The sequence below is a fragment of the Hypanus sabinus genome, chromosome 26 (genome assembly GCF_030144855.1).
Source record: "Hypanus sabinus isolate sHypSab1 chromosome 26, sHypSab1.hap1, whole genome shotgun sequence".
In the NCBI taxonomy this organism is placed as follows: Eukaryota; Metazoa; Chordata; class Chondrichthyes; order Myliobatiformes; family Dasyatidae; genus Hypanus; species Hypanus sabinus.
The window spans coordinates 42,011,904-42,031,289 of record NC_082731.1 but is presented as its reverse complement, the minus strand read 5'-3'; the positions used below and the strand labels follow the sequence as shown (position 1 = coordinate 42,031,289).

The 19,386-nt window shown below is 48.8% G+C and overlaps 1 protein-coding gene across 3 annotated transcripts in view; it reads left to right on the top strand.

Moving 5' to 3' along the window:
* The window catches only part of LOC132381484 (prolactin-releasing peptide receptor-like), a 37,191-nt gene that overhangs the window by 14,071 nt on the left and 3,734 nt on the right, over positions 1–19,386 (top strand). The window contains exon 2 of one of the 3 annotated variants that reach the window (XR_009508046.1): positions 1,653–10,742. Coding sequence is in view for 2 of the 3 variants with exons in the window: in XM_059950930.1 (XP_059806913.1) it covers positions 1,665–2,663 (999 nt within the window). In the remaining variant the exon portion in view is untranslated. Of the gene's footprint in view, positions 1–1,652; positions 17,509–19,386 lie in introns of those variants that run through there. The other 2 variants (XM_059950930.1, XM_059950929.1) reach the window with 2 other exon arrangements.

The following is a 19,386-nucleotide window of genomic DNA, read 5'->3' as shown; positions in this document are numbered from 1 at the left end:
CATGTGGGGAGGATGTTTCCTGTGGTGGGGAGGCTAAGACCAAAGGACACAGACACAGAATAGAGGGGTGTCCATTTAGAATGGAGGTGAGGAGGCATTTCTTTAGCCAGAGAGTGGTGAACCTGTGGAATTTGTTGTCACAGGCAGAAGTGGAGGCCAAGCCATTAAGTATATTTTAGGCAGGGGTTGATTGACTCCTGATTGGAGCGGGCATGAAGGGATACGGGGAGAAGGGGTCTGAGAGAGATGATGGGTCAGCCACGGTGAAATGGCGGAGCAGACTCGATGGGCCAAATGGCCCAATTCTGCAGCTATAACTTATGGTCTTATGGAAACTGATCTTCCCTAGTTATCATTCATCTCATCACATCTCCCTCAGGGTTTCTGTCCCGTAAGACCATAGGGCACAGCAGCAGAATTAAACCATTCGGCTGATGGAGTCTGCTCTACCATTTGACCATGTCTGATTTATTTTCCTGCTGGAACCTCATTCTCCTACCTTCTCCCCATAACTTTTGATGGCCTGACTAACCAAGAGCCAACCAACCTCTGCTTTAAATATATCCAATGACTTGGCCTCCATCTTTGGCGATGAATTCCATTGAGTCACCTCCCTGTGACTGAAGAAAATCCTCCTCGTCTCTGTCTAAACGGATGTCTCTCTATTCTGAGGCTTTGCCTTCTAGTCCAAGACACCCCCACCTCAGGAAACATCTTCTCCACGCCCACTCTGTCAAGACATTTTAATACTTCATAGGTTTCAATGCGATTCCCCCCCTCATTCTTCTGAGCTCCAGCCAAGTACAGGCCCAGAACCATCAACTCCCACATCAACCCTTTCATTTCCGGGATCACTCTCGTGAGCCTCCTCTGGACCCTCTCCAACGCCAGTACATCCCTAAGGCACACAAAACAACACACTAAATGTGGTCCGACCAATGTCTGATAAGGCCTCAGCATTACATCCTTCTTTTTATGTTCTAGTTCTCTTGAAATGAATACTAAAATTGTATTTTCCTTCCTTAGTTAACCTCTAGGGAATCCTGCACTTGGAGTCTCAAGCCCCCTTGCAACTCCAATTTCTGAATTTGCGCCCCATTTAGAAAACAGACCATGTCTTTATTCCTTCTACCAAAGTGATTGACCACACTATATTCCATCTGCCACTTCCTTGCCTGTTCTCTTAATCTGGCCAAGTCCTCCTGCAGACTCCCTATTTCCTCAACAGCACCTGCCCCTCCACCTATTTTTGCCCCATCGTACAGTCCACGCCTTCTCTGTCCTTTCCTGGTGACAATTTTTGAGCCCATTTGTTTGAATCTCCAGTGATATGGAGATTTCCTCCTGAGATATGGTGACCAGCTCATACTGGACCCCCACTGAGAAGGGTGGTGGGGAAGGGGGCTAATTTCACTCCTTATTCATCAATGAGCCGTCCCATTGATCTTCCAGAGCAACATGGTCCAAATGGTTCTCCATCCTCATAGAGTCACACAGCACAGAAACAGGCCCTTCGGCCCACGTTCTCCATGCTGACCCATCTATTACTGATTCCATTTGGGCTACACTCGACCCGGGGCCGGTTCTGGCTTGAGTGTTTCTCCAACCTCTTTCCAATTCTCTAGTCACCGAGTGTTGGGCTTTGTTGACAGGGCGGACGGCGGATGAACCGGGAGACGATGGGGGAGGAGAGCGCGGCCAACGGCAGCTGGCCGGTGACCTTCCCCGGGACGGACCTGCTGCAGCGGTACAAGCCCTTCTTCATCCTGCTGTACGGCGCGCTGGTGGCCGTGGCCTGCGTGGGCAACGCCTTCCTGATCGGCTGCATCGCGGCGGACAAGAAGCTCCACAACGCCACCAACTTCTTCATCGGCAACCTGTCGGCCGCCGACCTGCTGATGTGCCTGTGCTGCGTGCCCCTCACCCTGTCCTACGCCTTCGAGCCGCGGGGCTGGCTCTTCGGCGGCTTCATGTGCCACCTCACCTCGCTGCTGCAGTCCGCCACCGTCTACGTGTCGGTGCTGTCGCTGACGGCCATCGCGGTGGACCGCTACATGCTGGTGGCGCACCCCGTCCGCCGGCGGATCGGGCTCGGCGCCTGCGGCACCGCCGTGGCCGGCATCTGGCTGCTGTCGCTGGCCCTGGCCGCGCCGGCCGCCGCCCACGTCCGCTACCTGGAGCTCCCTGCCATCGGCTTCAGCGCCTGCGGGGAATCCTGGCCGGCGTCGGAGAGCCAAAAGATAGCGTACTCATGCACCGTTCTGCTCGTGTCCTACATGCTCCCTCTCTCCGCTGTCATCGCCTCTTACTGCGCCATCACCGTCCACTTGAAGAGGCGGGACACTCTGGAGGAATCGGGGAGGAATCCTGTCCACTGGGGCAAGCGGAAGAGGAGGACCTTCCTTCCCCTGGTGGTCTCGGTCCTGGTCTTCGGCATCATCGACCTGGACACCAAGCTGACCATCCTCAACTACCACCACATCAAGGTCCTACACCTGTCCTGCCACTGGCTGGTCATGAGCTCCTCCTGCTACAACCCCTTCATCTGCGCCTCGCTCCACAGCAAGTTCCAGCTCTGCCTCCGAGGCTATGTGCAGCGAAGGAAGAGGAAAGACGGCCTCGTGTCCAACGTCCTGTCCCCTGCTGCCCCCACCAGCAGCTGACTAAACCACCCCCCCCAACCCTGATATAGTCAGCTGCACCTGAACTTTGAACCCTTCAGGGTTGAACTCTGAACTTTGTACTCCTTCCTTGAGATTGACAATTGGGGCTGGATCCTCACAGTACCGTGTCCTACAGGGATCAACGCACATCCCTGGCTTGAGAACCTGTAACAAATCCCTCATTGTAACACAACTGCAGTGATTTTGCTCGATCAACGATGCCAAACCCAATTCCAATCACTGACCTGGTCAGCTCCCATGGACAGAGAGCATGTGAGGACAAAGATGTGACAGAGCAGAAGATGATCTCCTTTGCAGTTTGGTTTAAGTTATTTTATTGAGGTATAGCGCCCCGCCACACAGCAATCACCCTATTTAATCCTGGCCTAATCACAATTTACAATGACCAATTAACCTACCAACCGGTATATCTTTGGACTGTGGGAGGAAACCGGAGCACCCGGAGGAAACCCGCATGGTCACGGGGAGAACGTACAAACTCCTTACAGGCAGTGGTGGGATTTTTTGTGGTTGGTGATTAAGGGTGGGGCAATGAGGGTGAGGCAGCTGTTCCCAGTGTAAGAAGAGGAAAGTCTGTGAAGGAAAAGCAAGAGGTCACTGGCTCACCCATGCGAAATGATCACGAGAACAGAAGAGGCAGAGACTGGGCACTGATCCTCCAGCTGGCTGGCAGAGTTATTACCTCGGGACTGTTATGGGCATTGTGGAGGGGCACGATACAGGGTGAGAGTAGGGAGGGAGGATTCTGAACTTTCTAGATTGACCTCTTCCCGCTCTCAGTCCACAAAAGAGACCCATATCAGAATCAGGTTTATCATCACTCCCAGATGACATGAAATTTGGGTTTTTTTTTGTGGCACAGTGCAATACATAAAGTTGCTAAGCTCCTGTGCAAATGCCTTGGGTACCCAAGGCATATATACATATATAGCCAGGGTACCCAAGGCTATAGTGTTGGCGCGTGGCCAAGTGGTTGCGTTTATCTAGAGTCTAGTTATCTGAAGGTCGCTAGTTCGAGCCTTGGCTGAGGCTGCGTGTGTGTCCTTGAGCAAGGCACTTAACCACACATTGCTCTGCGACAACACCGGTGCCAAGCTGTATGGGTCCTAATGCCCTTCCCTTGGAGAACATCAGTGGCATGGAGAGGGGAGACTTGCAGCTTGGGCAACTGCCAGTCTTACACAAAAAAAAACCTTGCCCAGGCTTGCCCCTTGGAAACTTTCCAAGGTGCAAATGCATGGTCTATCAAGACTAACGGAGGCCTACACGCAATAATATACAATAATATATATATACACACAAACGTGTGTGTGTGTCTGTGTGTTTAAGACTTTTGCACAGTACTGTATATTGAGTCAAATTGCTCTCATTACATGAGAAATGGAGTCTATAATTGTCTCCTCACTTGTCTGGGCAAATGCCTTGGTCCAGTAAGGCCCAAGTCTACAATGGTTCAATGAGCTAGTATGAAAAGAAGGAGAAACTCTGTCATGTTAACCAAGAAACCACTCTATTCTTACATAAACCAATCATCTTCACTATAACGTCCTTCATGTAAATAAATATGTCACCCATACCTGGCCTGGGCTGGACGTGACTCCAGCCGGATTCATGTGTACGACCCTTGGATTCCCTCTGTGACGATACTGCAGAGCATCCAGTTGTATGGGGGGCTAGTAGACTTGTCAGTCGAAAGCCATTGCCAGTGATCGACCTGTCCGAGGGATGTAGCATCCCTTTTCCATTGGTTGTTTTGCTTGTCACGACTCCGGTGTCGGGCGCCGGGCACCTCGGGGATATAAGAATAGCGCGTGTGAGAGACTCGTGCTCTGTCCCTTGTCTCCAGGGGCTCACCGACGCATTGAGATCGTGACCAGTGCTGAAGAACCGTTGGGAAATGGTGCTGCAGATGTAGAAGGGCCCACACGCTCACTTAGCTAAGTATTCATTTGCTGAACGTGTAGTTTTGCAGTTGTGTAACTTGGGGAGACTTAGCTGATTGGTGGAATGTTTTACTGTTAATGTTAATATGTTTATTCAAAATCAATGTCTTCTGTTGCACTTCCTCATAACAGAAATCTGCAAAGAATTAAATCTGATAGCCAACCTTGACCTTGAATTCAGTAAAGTTGATCCCAGACCATTTAGGCTTGCAATGGTTGAGTCACGGTGGGAAAGTGGAAAGGGACTGGACAGGGAGAGAAAGACTGGGATCAAGGCGTGGAGCAAGACCTTGAGAGAATGACTCAGAGTTATGGACTGACGCAGGACCTTTGACCAAACTGTTCTGTACTTACTAAATGTTTATCATCCGTTAGTTCATTATGTGCCGTGACGTGGGTGATCATGGTCTTTTCACGACCATCATTGTTCTTGGCAAATTTTTCTACAGAAGTGGTTTGCCATCGCCTTCTTCTGGGCAGTGTCCTTACAAGATGGCTGACCCCCAGCCATTATCAATACTCTTCAGAGATTGTCTGCCTGGCATCAGTGGTCGCATAACCAGGACCAGCTGCTTGTAATACCTTCCACCACCTGCTCCCCTGGCCTCAGGTGACTCTGATTGGGGGAGCTAAGTAGGTGCTGCACTTTGCCCAGGGGGTGACCTGCAGGCTCCGGACGGGAGGTTTACACCTCCTTAGGTAGAGATATATCTCCACCCTCCCACCTGGGAACATTCATCAAGCAAGGCCCATTTGCTTGTGTTTGGTTCATATCCTTCTTAACCAGGAGCTCCCAATTTTTTTTGTGCCATGAACCAATAAGCAAGGAGACTGAGGATTCCAGATTGGGAACCTCTGCTCTAAACCTTTCCTGTCCATGTTCCTATCAAAGAATCTACTTGTCTCAGTGTCTCCTATATTAGTTATTGTATCTGCTTCAACCACTTCCTCTGGCAGCTTGTTCCAAAATCAAACTGAAGTTTGCTCCTCAAGTTTTTATTAAGTTTTTTCCCCTCTCAGCTTAAAATTCTGCTCATTAGTTCTTGACTCCCGACCTATGGAAAAAAGGTTGCGTTGTTTCACCGAGCCCATGCCTCTCATGATTTTCAAAGCACTTTTATTACCAAAGTATGCGTAAACCTTGAGATTTGTCTGCTTACGGGCAGCCACAGAGAACACAGTTAAAAAAAACTAACCAACACCCAATGCGCAGAGAGGGAGAAAGGAAAACAAATTATGCGAACAATAGAGTTGGCATCGGCACTCAGAATGAAATTGTGTCCGTACACACCGGGAGCCTGGAGCAGCCGGAGTCGGCCACGGTCTCGGTCTCAGTTCGTCACGCAGCGGAGCAAATCGCAGCAAAGCTTGCAGACACTAAGCCCAGGGCAGCCTCAGCCCCGAGGAAAACTGGGTAAAAGGTCACGGAGCAGAACCGGCTTGACCCTTCCCAACACCCTGCCTTTTCAGTCCATTTGGCCCGGGTTTCAAGTTGTCCAGACACCGCGATGGAGCACTTCAATAAGATCACCTCTCAGCCTCCTACGCCCCAAGGAATAAAGTCTAATCCTCTCCAAAATTCAGTCCCTCGAGTCCTAGCAACAGCTTCTTAGAGCTTTTCTGTACTCTTTCCAGCTTAATAGCACCTTTCTATAGTAAGGGGGACCAACCCTGAACAAAGTGCTCCAGGAGTCAGAACAGATCTGACAGCTCGATGTCCACAAGACACTTTGACGGTGTAAGTATTGTACCGGGAGATGTTATTCAGAGGAGGCACGCAATGCTTTGAGTATAAAAGAATGAGAGATGATTGCATCGAACTCCTTTGGAGATAATGCATGTGTAAAATCAACGTCTGGGTAGTCAAAATAAGGTGGTCGGCCAAATGGGACAGAGATGGGGAGAAGTTCCTTTGTCAAGAGAGTCAGAGTCGGAATCAGGTTTAATATCACTGGACAATGTTGTGAAGTTTATTGTATTTGCGGCAGCTGTACAATGCAATACATAATAATAGAAAAAACATGAAGTGCAGTAGATATATAAGAGTAAAAGTACGGAGGTAGCATCCATGGCTTCAATATCCATTTAGAAAGCTGATGGCAAAAGGGGAAAAAGCTGTTCCGGAATTGTTGAGTGTGTGCCTTCAGATTTCTGTACTTTGTCCCCGATGGTAACAATGAGAAGAAGGTATGATTTGGGTGATGGGCGTCCTTAATGATGGACGACACCCTTCTGAGGCTTTGCTCCTCGAAGGTGTCCTGAGTACAATGGAGACGAGGGCCAATGATGGAGCTGGCTAAGTTCACAACTCTCTGCAGATTATTTCGACCCTGTGCAGTAGCCCCCCACCCCTCCAGCACCCGATACCAGATGGTGATGCAGCCAGTTAGAATGTTCTTCACGGTACATCGGTAGAGATTTGCAAGGGCGGTGAATCTTTGGCAGTTTTGCCCAAGAGGGCTTTAACCGAGTACTTTTAAGACAAGGATGGTGGATTTTAGAGGACTAATGGAGTCAAGGGACATGGGGTTGGTAAAAGAGAGTGGCACTGACAAATGTCAGCTATGATTTTACTGAATGGCCTTCTGTTTGGAATGGTTACGGCTGACTATAACCTTATGATCCAGAGCATCTATTCTTACTGTCAAGTCAGGCTCTGGTTCAAACTACAGAGAAAGTGCAGTGTAGGAAAACATTAGGGGTGTAAGGTCATAATGAGGTGGATTGTGATTTCAAGAGTCTATCTGATCGTACTAGGAAACTATTTAATAGTCAATTTAGCAGCGGAGTAAAAGCTGTCCTTAGCCTGATGTCACCTACTTTCAATCTTCTGTTACCTTTACCCGCCAGGAGAGGGGATCCTCAATGGAGGTCAGCATCTTCCTTGGTGTTATCGTTTCAGAGGGCCTGTCCTGGGCCCAGCTCGTAAGGGCAGTTAGGAAGAAAACACGGCAGTGCCTCTATATCCGCAGACTCACTGCCCTCTGGCTAAGCAAATTCCTCCCTATCTCTGCCGGTCTGAAGGTTTTCAATAATGTGGAAAGTGGGAGAGGCTGCACGGGAGAAGGGGTTAGGGAGGCCAATAATGGGGTGGTAAATTGGATTAGTAAGTATGCAGATGATACTGAGATAGGTGGTGTTGTGGATAATGAAGTAGGTTTTCAAAGCTTGCAGAGAGATTTAGGCCAGTTAGAAGAGTGGGCTGAAAGATGGCAGATGGAGTTTAATGCTGATAAGTGTGAGGTGCTACATTTTGGTAGGACTAATTAAAATAGGACATACATGGTAAATGGTAGGGCATTGAGGAATGCAGTAGAACAGAGTGATCTAGGAATAATGATGCATAGTTCCCTGAAAGTGGAATCTCATGTGGATAGGGTAGTGAAGAAGGCTTTTGGTATGCTGGCCTTTATAAATCAGAGCATTGAGTATAGGAGTTGGGATGTAATGTTAAAATTGTGCAAGGCATTGGTGAGCCCAAATTTGGAGTATTGTGTACAGTACTGGTCACCGAATTATAGGAAAGATGTCAACAAAATAGAGAGAGTACAGAGAAGATTTACTAGAATGTTACCTGGGTTTCAGCACCTAAGTTACAGGGAAAGGTTGAACAAGTTAGGTCTTTATTCTTTGGAGTGTAGAAGGTTGAGGGGGGACTTGATAAGTATTTAAAATTATGAGGGGGATAGATAGAGTTGACATGGATAGGGTTTTTCCATTGAGACTAGGGGAGATTCAAACAAGAGGACATGAGTTGAGAGTTAGAGGGCAAAAGTTTAGGGGTAACACAAGGGGGAACTTCTTTTCTCAGAGAGAGGTAGCTGTGTGGAATGAGCTTCCAGTAGAAGTGGTAGAGGCAGGTTCGATATTGTCACTTAAAAAAAATTGGATAGGTATATGGACAGGAAAGGAACGGAGGGTTATGGGCTGAGTGCAGGTCAGTGGGACAAGGTGAGAGTAAGCGTTCGGCACAGACTAGAAGGGCTGAGATGGCCTGTTTCTGTGCTGTAATTGTTATATGGCTATATAAATGCTAATGAACAACAATAGTTAAATCTGTTGGAGACGTATATTGGAGAAGACATCTAGAAATTACAGACTATAAACATCAGCAGACACTGGAAATAGAAGCTGCTTGGATTTATCGTTGAGTGTGGATGACAGCAATGTATCCGGTCAGAAGATAAAGAAATCTTCCTTGCCATTTGTGAAACCAGTCTTCATAGTTTAAACCCTTCAGCCCCTTTACAACCATAAGAAACTTTTCAATGATTCTGCTTTGACCTAGAGGTGGATTTCTGGATAAAAATCCTACCTTTCTCAACCCCTTTAAGTGTACCACAAGGCAAGTGGATGCAATAGACATGAAAGTCCAGCCAAGAGTTTTACAGCAAGGAGGCTGGACTCCGGGGAGCTGAGAAATTAGGGAGAAAGTGGAAGTTTTTTTCCCCCTGTCACAGTCAGCTCCAAAAGGAAGGATAATGTGTCAAGAAATGTGGAGATTGCCTGCCAAGTTTGGATATTTCAGCTTCAAGATTTGGAGTTTGCAATTCATAAAAATGACAAACAAGCCAGCAGGTTATATATCAGTACAGTCCTAAGTAACTCACTATAAGTGTTGAAGGCATTGTTAATGTTGTTTTGTCCTTCACTTTATCCAAACGTTCAGCAGCCTCTGGTTCCAGACTCTCAGCACTGTTTATCTGTACTACACCAAATTTGGCATGGTAATTGGTTGTTCCTCCATTCATTGCCCACGGGTATTGGTTGTTCATTCATCCAGATAACCATGGCGATTGGCTCCTTTCTACAGATACCCACAGTGACTGGTTGTTCCTTCACTCAGATATCTAAGGCCATTGGCTGTTTATTCATCTCTTTACCCAAGGTTATTGACTGTTCATTTACCTAGATGCCCACCATGATTGGTTGTTCCACGTGGACATTGGCTGTTCCTTCACCCAGATTCCCAAATTCATTGGCTGTTACTGCACCCAAAATTGGAGAGTGATTGGCTGCTTCTTCACCTTCATTCAGATGTCCTCAGTGATTGGTTGTTCTTTCATTCAGATGCCCACAGTGATTGGCTGTTCCTTCATTCAGATGTCCTCAGTGATTGGTTGTTCTTTCACAGAGTTGCCGAAAGCCGTTGGCTGTTCTTGATCCCAAGTTCTGACAGTGATTGTTCTCTCACACAGATGTTCTTGAGCTCTGTCGGTTCAGCAAATACTGTCCAGGTGCCCTGTCGTAATACAGAGTCCCAGTACATCTGTGACACATTTTGTCTGTGCCAGTTGACATCGAGCTCTCGGACCCTGGCCCTGCAGACCACAGCTCCTCAGTTACATCCCCACACCCCACTTAAATGTATTGAGAGTTTCTGCCCCAACACTCCTCCAGGCCGTGAGTTCCAGGCCTCTACCGTCATCAGATCAGGGAAAAGTTCTGCTGTTTTTCTTTTCCATTTCATCCTGATGCCAGTGGTCACTGACTGTACTTTCATTGCCTCCAAGAGGACCACAACCTTGTTGTAGGATTTGGAGGCTTGTGTTCCTCGATGACCCGGAGTCAGGGCTTTACGCTTTGACTCTTGGTAGGGTCACCCACGCCAAACAGGTCAAAGGGTAGAGGCCAGACTAAGAGGGGTCCACCGGTCCTCCAGGTTCGGGGTTTCAACTCAGGGCTAACAACCCTGATTGGTCAAACAAAATTGTTACAGAAAGAGGAATGAAGAATCCTTCTACATTTGAGTGTGATGGTATTCCTGAGTCTCCATGACTGACGGTAGAGAAAACGGAGAGGAAGCTACTGACACAATGAACACCACCAGAGATGGAGGACCTCACCGTTGCCCTAAAAACCAGCAGTGTAATAGGCAGAAAGTCCTTTCATTCAGGTAATACATGCAATATTCGATAATTTTTCTCAATGAATGACAAACAAGTATAATTTTTTTGTGTTATTAATTTAATTGGGTTCTACTTATCTAGTTTTAGGACTTACATGAAAATCTGATCACATTTTAGGTTATACTTATGCAGAAACAGAGAAAATTCTCCAGGGTTCACAAACTTTCTAACACCACTGCATGTGCCCAAGATTTTTGCACAGCACTGTAAGTACAACAGTATCAATGAGAAACAACACAAGAGCAGAGACTGCTAGACAATCAATGTGCAAAAGAAGACAAACTGTGCAAAACTATGACAGATCAGTGAGCTATTAGTGAGATTTCCCTGTGTACATATTGGCTACCCATTACAACAGGGGCTGTAGCGTTGTTCACTTAGCTGAAAAAACACTTTGAAACATCCTGATCCCATGGAAATTATAGTAAGAATGTGAGTCTTCTTAAGTAGCTGAGCCAAAATATGGATAATGGATTGATGTCATAGATAGTGTGGGCCAGAACCACGATCAGGGAACAGGAATGATGGCGGCCATTTTGTGAGATTGTCCTTGCAGCCCCCATTTTGTGAACTGTTTGAACTGATTCTTGTTCTGGGATAATTTAATCAGAGCAATGGTCCTGATGAAGGGTCCCAGCTTGAAACATCAACTAGTTACTCTTTCCCATAGATGCTGCCTGGCCTGCTGAGTTCCTCAATCATTTTGTCTGTGTTGCAATGGAACGTGACCTACCAAACCTGAGACCATTCTCAGACAAGTAGTTATTTATTAAGTAAAGTGGCAGGCTTACACAGGAGGAAGCACACAGTCTGGGACACTAGGTTTGAACTAGTCAGAGTTGAAAAGAACAAAAGCAAGAGACTGAGGGCAAAGGCCATAAATGAATGTTGGTTGTGGCCCCGGACTAGAGGCAAAAAGGAGACCCAGGTAGGTTAGTTGACAATGGGATGGAGCAGTACCATTTAAGCTGATATGAAGTGTTTTAAACATTAAGGAGCCTTGAGTGCAAAGCAGTGACAACTCTCCAGAGACCAACCATCATGTGTGTGGAGAAGCCCACTGACACTTGGAAATGGGGGCTGCGAGGAATGCCTGGCCAGCATAGAGTCCTTCCCTGGGTAATACCTTCACTGACTGTTCATGGCAGGGTCAGGGAATCCTAGTGGGTGTGCACACAGGAAGTTAGCTTGTGAACCTATGTGCTTTGAGAAATAGTTGAGGCAATAAAGGGTACTTGTTGGTAAATACTGATTCTTGCTGTGGTTCTCTGCTCAGGAGAAAATCCTGGTACCAATACCCAATCAGAGCCCAAGTATAGGGCTTAAACCCTCCCTCTTCCACAGGGCTCTATGACCCGTCTTTTCCAATGGGGTATTGGGGTCACCGCCAATACCTGCAGGAGAGGAATTTTAAAGGTGAAAATTTTAATTAATTCATAAACAGTGGGCATTTCAGCCATGTATTGCTCACCCTTAATCACCCCCTGAGAAGATGTTGGTGAGCTGCCTTCTGGAACTGGTATGACTCCCTGTAAGCGAAGGTGCTTCCCAGTACTGGTGGGACGGGAGTTCCAGGATTTAAATCCTGCAGCTATAAATAATATGGTTATATATTTAGATACATTTCTGTTTGACAGTGCTACTGAGCAATTTTAAACAAGCTAAATACTTTTTGTTAAGAACGACAATTTACTCTTCAGCAGGAATCAAGTGGAAAGGTCACTGGCTTCTTCTGAGAGGACTTACACAGAACCAGAGTCAGACATAGGACTTGAAATTTGTTGACTTGCAGCAGCAGTACAATGCAATACAGAAAACAACGCTATAAATTACAATAAGAAATAAGTAGAGGAAAAAGAGAACAAAGATAGTGAGGTGGTGTTCATGGGTTCGATGTCCGTTCAGAAATCTGATGGTGGAGGGGGAGAAGCTGTTCCTGAATCATTGAGTGTGTGCCTTGAGGCTCCTGAACCTCCTCCTTGATGGCAGCAATGATGGGCATGTCCTGGGTGGTGGGGGACCTTAATGATGGACGCCGCCTTTTTAAGGCACCATGTTTTGAGGATGAGAGGAGACATGATAGAAGTGTACAAGATATTAAGAGGAATAGACAGAGTGGACAGCCAGCGCCTCTTCCCCAGGGCACCACTGCTCAGTACAAGAGGACATGGCTTTAAGGTAAGGGGAGGGAAGTTCAAGGGGGATATTAGAGGAAAGTTTTTCACACAGAGAGTGGTTGGTGCGTGGAATGCACTGCCTGTGTCGGTGGTGGAGGCAGATGCATTAAGAGACTGCTAGACAGGTATATGGAGGAATTTAAGGTAGGCTATATGGGAGGCAGGGTTTGAGGGTCGGCACAACATTGTGGGCCGAAGGGCCTGTAATGTGCTGTATGTTCTTTGCCTTCAATGCTGGGGAAGCTAGTGCCAGTGATGGAGCTGGCTGAGATTGCAGCCCTTGGCAGCTTTCTCCAGACCTGCGTAATAGCCCCCAGCCACCCCCCCCCCACCACCCCATACCAGGCAGTGAAGTTAGAATGCTCTCCACGCTATATATCTGCAGAAATTTTCCAGACTGTTTAGTGATATGCCAAATCTCTTCAAAATATAGCGGCCGGTGTACTTTCTCCGTGATTGCCCCAATACGTTGGGTCCGGGACAGACCTTCAGAGATATTTCTGAAGAAATAACCTGGGTCTAATGTATTTCTAATATGGAGAATAACCTGTGATTAATACAAATGATGGTTGGCAAACAGTAGGGGTTTGATGGGCCGTAAGTCCTACTTCCCCGATAAATGAATCTATAGCTTTACCTAAGGGTCTCTAATAGCCCCTTTCCAGGGCAACAACCTCACAAACACTTCACAGTGGGGCAGGTAAGAAAAAACAAAGGAACCTTATCTCACATCTACATGGTTGTGAGACACACTTTCGGAGACCCAACACAGACCTGGTCGCAGCTCAAATGCATGTAGCTTCACATCAGACTCCCACCAGAAGGCACTGCCCACTCGGCCTCCCATAAGGTAAATGTCAATGGCCTTTTCTCCGTCCCACTGGGTCCCGAGGCCAACTGTGGTCCATTCCACTGGCTGCTTACCTCTTAAACACTTCCCCGATTTAGTGATGGCCAATAACCGCCATCCTCATTAAAATTCTTCAAAGGAATATTCATAATGCAGTGGTAGAGCTGCTGCCTTAGATCTCTGGAGAGTGGGTTTCAATGCCGACTACTGGCTCTGTCTGTGTGAGCACCTTCTCCCCGTGACTGTGTGGCTTTCCTCTGGGTGCTCTGGTTTCCTCCTACAGTTCCAATGACGGGCTGGTTGGTGGGTCAATTGCCCCTGCTGTGTAGAGGGTGTGGAGTTTTCCATTCTCCCTGATTTCCCCTGGACGTAAGGGTTGGCGGGTCAATTGCCCCCAGGGAGGGGTAGAATCTGAGGGAGTGTGGTTAATAGGTATCAGGGGAAAACAATAAAGCAAGATTAAGATGGATTCTTGCAGATGGGTGACAGATGGCTGGCACAGTCCGAGGTGCCCGGTCTTTTCCGTACTTCCGTACTTTGAAGGAGATTGAGACCCCCACTATCTCCCAAGGACCAGATCATAATAAAGTCAAGGGATGGATTTTGAGGAGAAAACTAGACAGACTGACCCCTGACTCTCTTGTTTTTTAAGACCATAAGATATAGGAGCAGAATTAGGCTATTTGGCCCATTGCGTCTGCTGTCATTTCATGATGGCTGATCTATTTCCCTCTCAGTCCCAGTCTCCTGCCTTCTCCCTGTATCCCTTCATGCCCTGACCAATCAAAATCTTATCAACTTCTGCCTTAAATATACATAAGGACTTGGCCTCCACTGCCACCTGTGGTAATGAATTCCACAGATTCACCACTCTCTGGCGAAAGAAGTTCTTCTCATCTCCATGCTAGAAGGATGCCCCTCTATTCTGAGGCCGTGTCCACTGGTCCTAGACTTCCCCACCATAGAAAGCATCATTCTCCACATCCACTCTTTTGAGGCCTTGAACATTTTAGGTTTCAATGAAACCTCATTCGTCTGAATTCCAATGAACACAGGCCCAGAGCCATCAAACATTCTTCATATGATAAGCCTTTCAATCCTGGAATCATTTTCCTGAGCCTCCTTTGAGCCCTCTCCAGCAACAGCACATCCTTCCTTACATAAGGAGCCCAAACCTGCTCACAATTCCCCAAGTGAGGCCGCACCAGTGCTTTCTCAAGCCTCAACATTAAGTACTTGCTTTTATATTCTAGTCTTCTTGAAAAGAATGCTAAACTTGCATTTGCCTTCCTCAACACCAACTCAACCTGCAAATTAACTTGTAGGTAATCGTGCACAAGGACTCCAGTCACTTTGCTTTGCATCTCTGATGTTTGAATCTTTTCCCACTTAGAAACTAGACTACAATGTTATTTCTTCTTTGAAAGTGCATGACCGTACAATTCCCGACACCGCATTCTATCTGCCACTTCTTTGCCCATTCTCCGAATCTGTCTAAGTCCTTCTCAACACCACCTGCCTCCGTATCGTCCGCAAACTTGGCCACAAGGCCATCAATATGCGAGCGGGGTGGGAGCAGAAGAACCCGCTGGAGCGAAGGGCAGCTGCAAAATCTTTATTGGAACAGCCACAGGACAAAGCAACGTACGAATCACATTACAAACACATCGATAAATATAAGCTGTAATGTAGCGATCACGTGGTGACAGCAGAGACCATCCTGGAGATTCAAACTAGAGGACATGATTTGAGCGTGCTTTTCCTTGGGCACCGAAGGGTTAACATTAGAGGGCGCCATGGTAGCATGACACTATTACAGCTCGGGGCGTTCCAGGGTTCAGAGTTCAATTCCGGGCCGTTGGGTAAAGGAATTTATCTTATGGTCTTATGGAATTTCTGTGCATCCCTCCCATGGGATGTGTGGGTTCTCCCCCTGGAGTTTGGTTTCCCTCCCACGGTGCAAAGACATACAAGGTTGGTTAATTGGTCACTGTAAATCGTCTCATGATTGGGTTCTCCCCCGCGCCTCGGGCAGCAACCTTTGGCCTGTTCCTTTTCACGAGGAGAGTCGCCAGCTCGACGCTCAACCCAGCACAGATGAAAAGTGTGCAAGGAGGCGGCCGGACTCGAACCCGTGACCGCTCGCCTCAGCGTTAGGGCTAATGGGGGTTGTGGGTCAGAAAGGGCCGGCTCCCCACTGTATCACTCAGTAAAATAAACTCTGACTCTGTCAGCACGGATGCTGCCTGACCTGCTGAGTACAGGATTGAATTAACTGGGTGGCCCCCTCTCCCACTGGCTCCCTGTGAGCAGAATGCATCACTTCACTCCCATAATCCCATGCTGATGTACCACTAGGTCCGGACCAGAATTCCTTCTCCTTGTAACTTTCCGCTGGAGAGTCCCAGACATAGCCAGGACTCTCCCCATCCCAACCTAGGCTCAGAGACATAGAACATGAAAAAGGACAGTGCAGAAGCAGGAACTTTTGGCACAGAATACCTACACCAAACAGGAAGAAATTAATCTCATCCCTCTAGTCCCTGTATATTCATGTAACTGAAGAACACCACGATTCTGTCTGGTAGCACGCTACCGATACCTCCTTTGAAGCATCAGCAGATTTTCTTGTGTCCGTGGATAGTGGTGATCACCGAGCTTGCAGACGTTTCGGCTCCCATCGAGAAGCCATCATCAGTGCTCAGTTGAGGGTCTTGTCTACTCAGAGTGTCAGCTTTGATAACCCCCTGGGGTCCGAGGGGCTGTGGATTGGGCACCATGACCTGGTTGACTGATTCAAAGCAGCATGAACAGTTTAGCAGGAGGAGACTCTGCATGGCTAGCTTCGACCGAGGTCCACCGGAAGAGTTTGCTTTGCTGTCCAGATCCCGAGATCGCTGGAGATCGGTTGACTGTTGACGTCGTTGTTTCTCTTTGCCCCATCCATGCAGACCCTGGGGGGAGTACGTAATCTGGCATTCTGATGAGGCAACATTCTCAGCTGTGCACTGACGATGGCTTCTCAATCGGAACCGCAACGTCTGCAAACATTCTGCCAAGCTCGGCGATCTACCAACCAACCAACTCAAGCTGACAATATTCCGCAAGATTTCAAACAGGTACCTCTTTACCCCTGGTGTAAATAAAACCCCTACCCCTTTAAAGAGATCCCCTTTGAGCTTGCCCCCTAAGCACACTGAACGCTGGCCAAGGATGGACCTCTTTGTCACTGGGGATTGTGGGAAGGTCACCACTATCCATGGACACAAGAAAATCTGCTGATGCTGGAATTCCAAAGCAAGGCACACAAGATGCCGGAGGATCTCGGCAGGTCAGGCAGCGTCTATGAAGAGGAGTTAACAGCTGACATCTCGGGCCGAGACTGCTAATACTACACAAGGCTGTGTTTTCCACGTAACAACCAGAATATTCTCTGAGGCACAGGAATCTGCAGCAACCAACCGGAATGGGAAATTGAAGAAGAGAGAAGGTGGGGGGGGGGGGAAGTAATTCTGCTTTCTCCCTCCTTCCTTTCAAGTTCTGATGAAGGGTCTTGGTCCAAAACGCAGGCTAGTGGAACTCAGTGAGTTGAGCATCTGTGGGCAGTGAGGGTGGGGGGAGGAAGTATCAATATTTCAGATCGAAACCCTGTAACAAGACAGAGAGTGGGAGTGGGGGGAGATGGCCAGTATGGAGAGATGAGGGTGAGTGGTCAGTCAGGGGCCAGAGATAATTGGTGGGCTGAGGGTGGGGGGGGGTGGAGATGGCCAGTATAGAGGGATGAGGGTGAGTGGTCAGACAAGAGGGCCAGAGATGACTGATGGGCTGAGGGTGGTGGGGAGAGATGGCCAGTATAGAGGGATGAGGGTGAGTGGTCAGACAAGGGGGTCCAGGGATGACTGGTGGGCTGAGGGTGGTGGGGAGAGATGGCCAGTATAGAGGGATGAGGGTGAGTGGTCAGACAAGGGGCCGGGGTGATTGGTGGGTGAGGGTGGTGGGGAGAGATGGCCAGTATAGAGGGATGATGGGGAGTGGTCAGACAAGGGGCCGGGGTGATTGGTGGGTGAGGGTGGTGGGGAGAGATGGCCAGTATAGAGGGATGATGGGGAGTGGTCAGACAAGGGGGTCCAGAGATGATTGGTGGCCTGAGGGTGGTGGGGAGAGATGGCCAGTATAGAGGGATGATGGGGAGTGGTCAGACAAGGGGCCGGGGTGATTGGTGGGTGAGGGTGGTGGGGAGAGATGGCCAGTATAGAGGGATGATGGGGAGTGGTCAGACAAGGGGCCGGGGTGATTGGTGGGTGAGGGTGGTGGGGAGAGATGGCCAGTATAGAGGGATGATGGGGAGTGGTCAGACAAGGGGCCGGGGTGATTGGTGGGCTGAGGGTGGTGGGGAGAGATGGCCAGTATAGAGGGATGATGGGGAGTGGTCAGACAAGGGGCCGGGGTGATTGGTGGGTGAGGGTGGTGGGGAGAGATGGCCAGTATAGAGGGATGAGGGTGAGTGGTCAGACAAGGGGCCAGGGTGATTGGTGGGTGAGGGTGGTGGGGAGAGATGGCCAGTATAGAGGGATGATGGGGAGTGGTCAGACAAGGGGCCGGGGTGATTGGTGGGCTGAGGGTGGGGGGGTGGAGATGGCCAGTATAGAGGGATGAGGGTGAGTGGTCAGACAAGGGGCCGGGGTGATTGGTGGGTGAAGGTGGTGGGGAGAGATGGCCAGTATAGAGGGATGAGGGTGAGTGGTCAGACAAGGGGCCGGGGTGATTGGTGGGTGAGGGTGGTGGGGAGAGATGGCCAGTATAGAGGGATGAGGGTGAGTGGTCAGACAAGGGGCCGGGGTGATTGGTGGGTGAGGGTGGTGGGGAGAGATGGCCAGTATAGAGGGATGAGGGTGAGTGGTCAGACAAGGGGCCGGGGTGATTGGTGGGTGAGGGTGGTGGGGAGAGATGGCCAGTATAGAGGGATGATGGGGAGTGGTCAGACAAGGGGCCGGGGTGATTGGTGGGCTGAGGGTGATGGGGAGAGATGGCCAGTATAGAGGGATGAGGGTGAGTGGTCAGACAAGGGGCCGGGGTGATTGGTGGGCTGAGGGTGGTGGGGAGAGATGGCCAGTATAGAGGGATGAGGGTGAGTGGTCAGACAAGGGGGTCCAGGGATGACTGGTGGGCTGAGGGTGGTGGGGAGAGATGGCCAGTATAGAGGGATGAGGGTGAGTGGTCAGACAAGGGGGTCCAGGGGTGATTGGTGGGCTGAGGGTGGTGGGGAGAGATGGCCAGTATAGAGGGATGATGGGGAGTGGTCAGACAAGGGGCCGGGGTGATTGGTGGGAGAGGGTGGGGGAGGCAGGAGGTTGGGGAAGGGAGTGCTGAATGATGAGTGGCAGATTGAGCCAGGGAGGGGAGCAGCAGCGGCGGAGTTGGAAGATGGAGCTTTTCACTGTATCTCCGTACATGGGACAATAATAAACCAATACCAAGGATGCCGGAAGGTGTTAAGTGGGAACACAAAGTTTGATAAGTAAACAAATGGATTATAATTAAGTCGACTCTGACAAGTATAAATGTCCTTTGATGGAAAGTTAGCAGGAAATAGTTTGCTTGGTGCTGTGTATTAAGGCAGGTTGGGAAAAATTGGTCAGAGAGCCACAAACACAAGAGGTTCTGCAGATGCTGTAAATCTTGAGCAGAACACACAAAATGCTGGATGAACTCAGCAGGTCAGGGGGCATCCAGGGAGGGGAATAAACAGTTGACATTTCAGGCTGAGAACCTTCATCAGGACTGGGAAGGAAGGGGGCAGAAGGCAGAATCCCTGTAATTAGC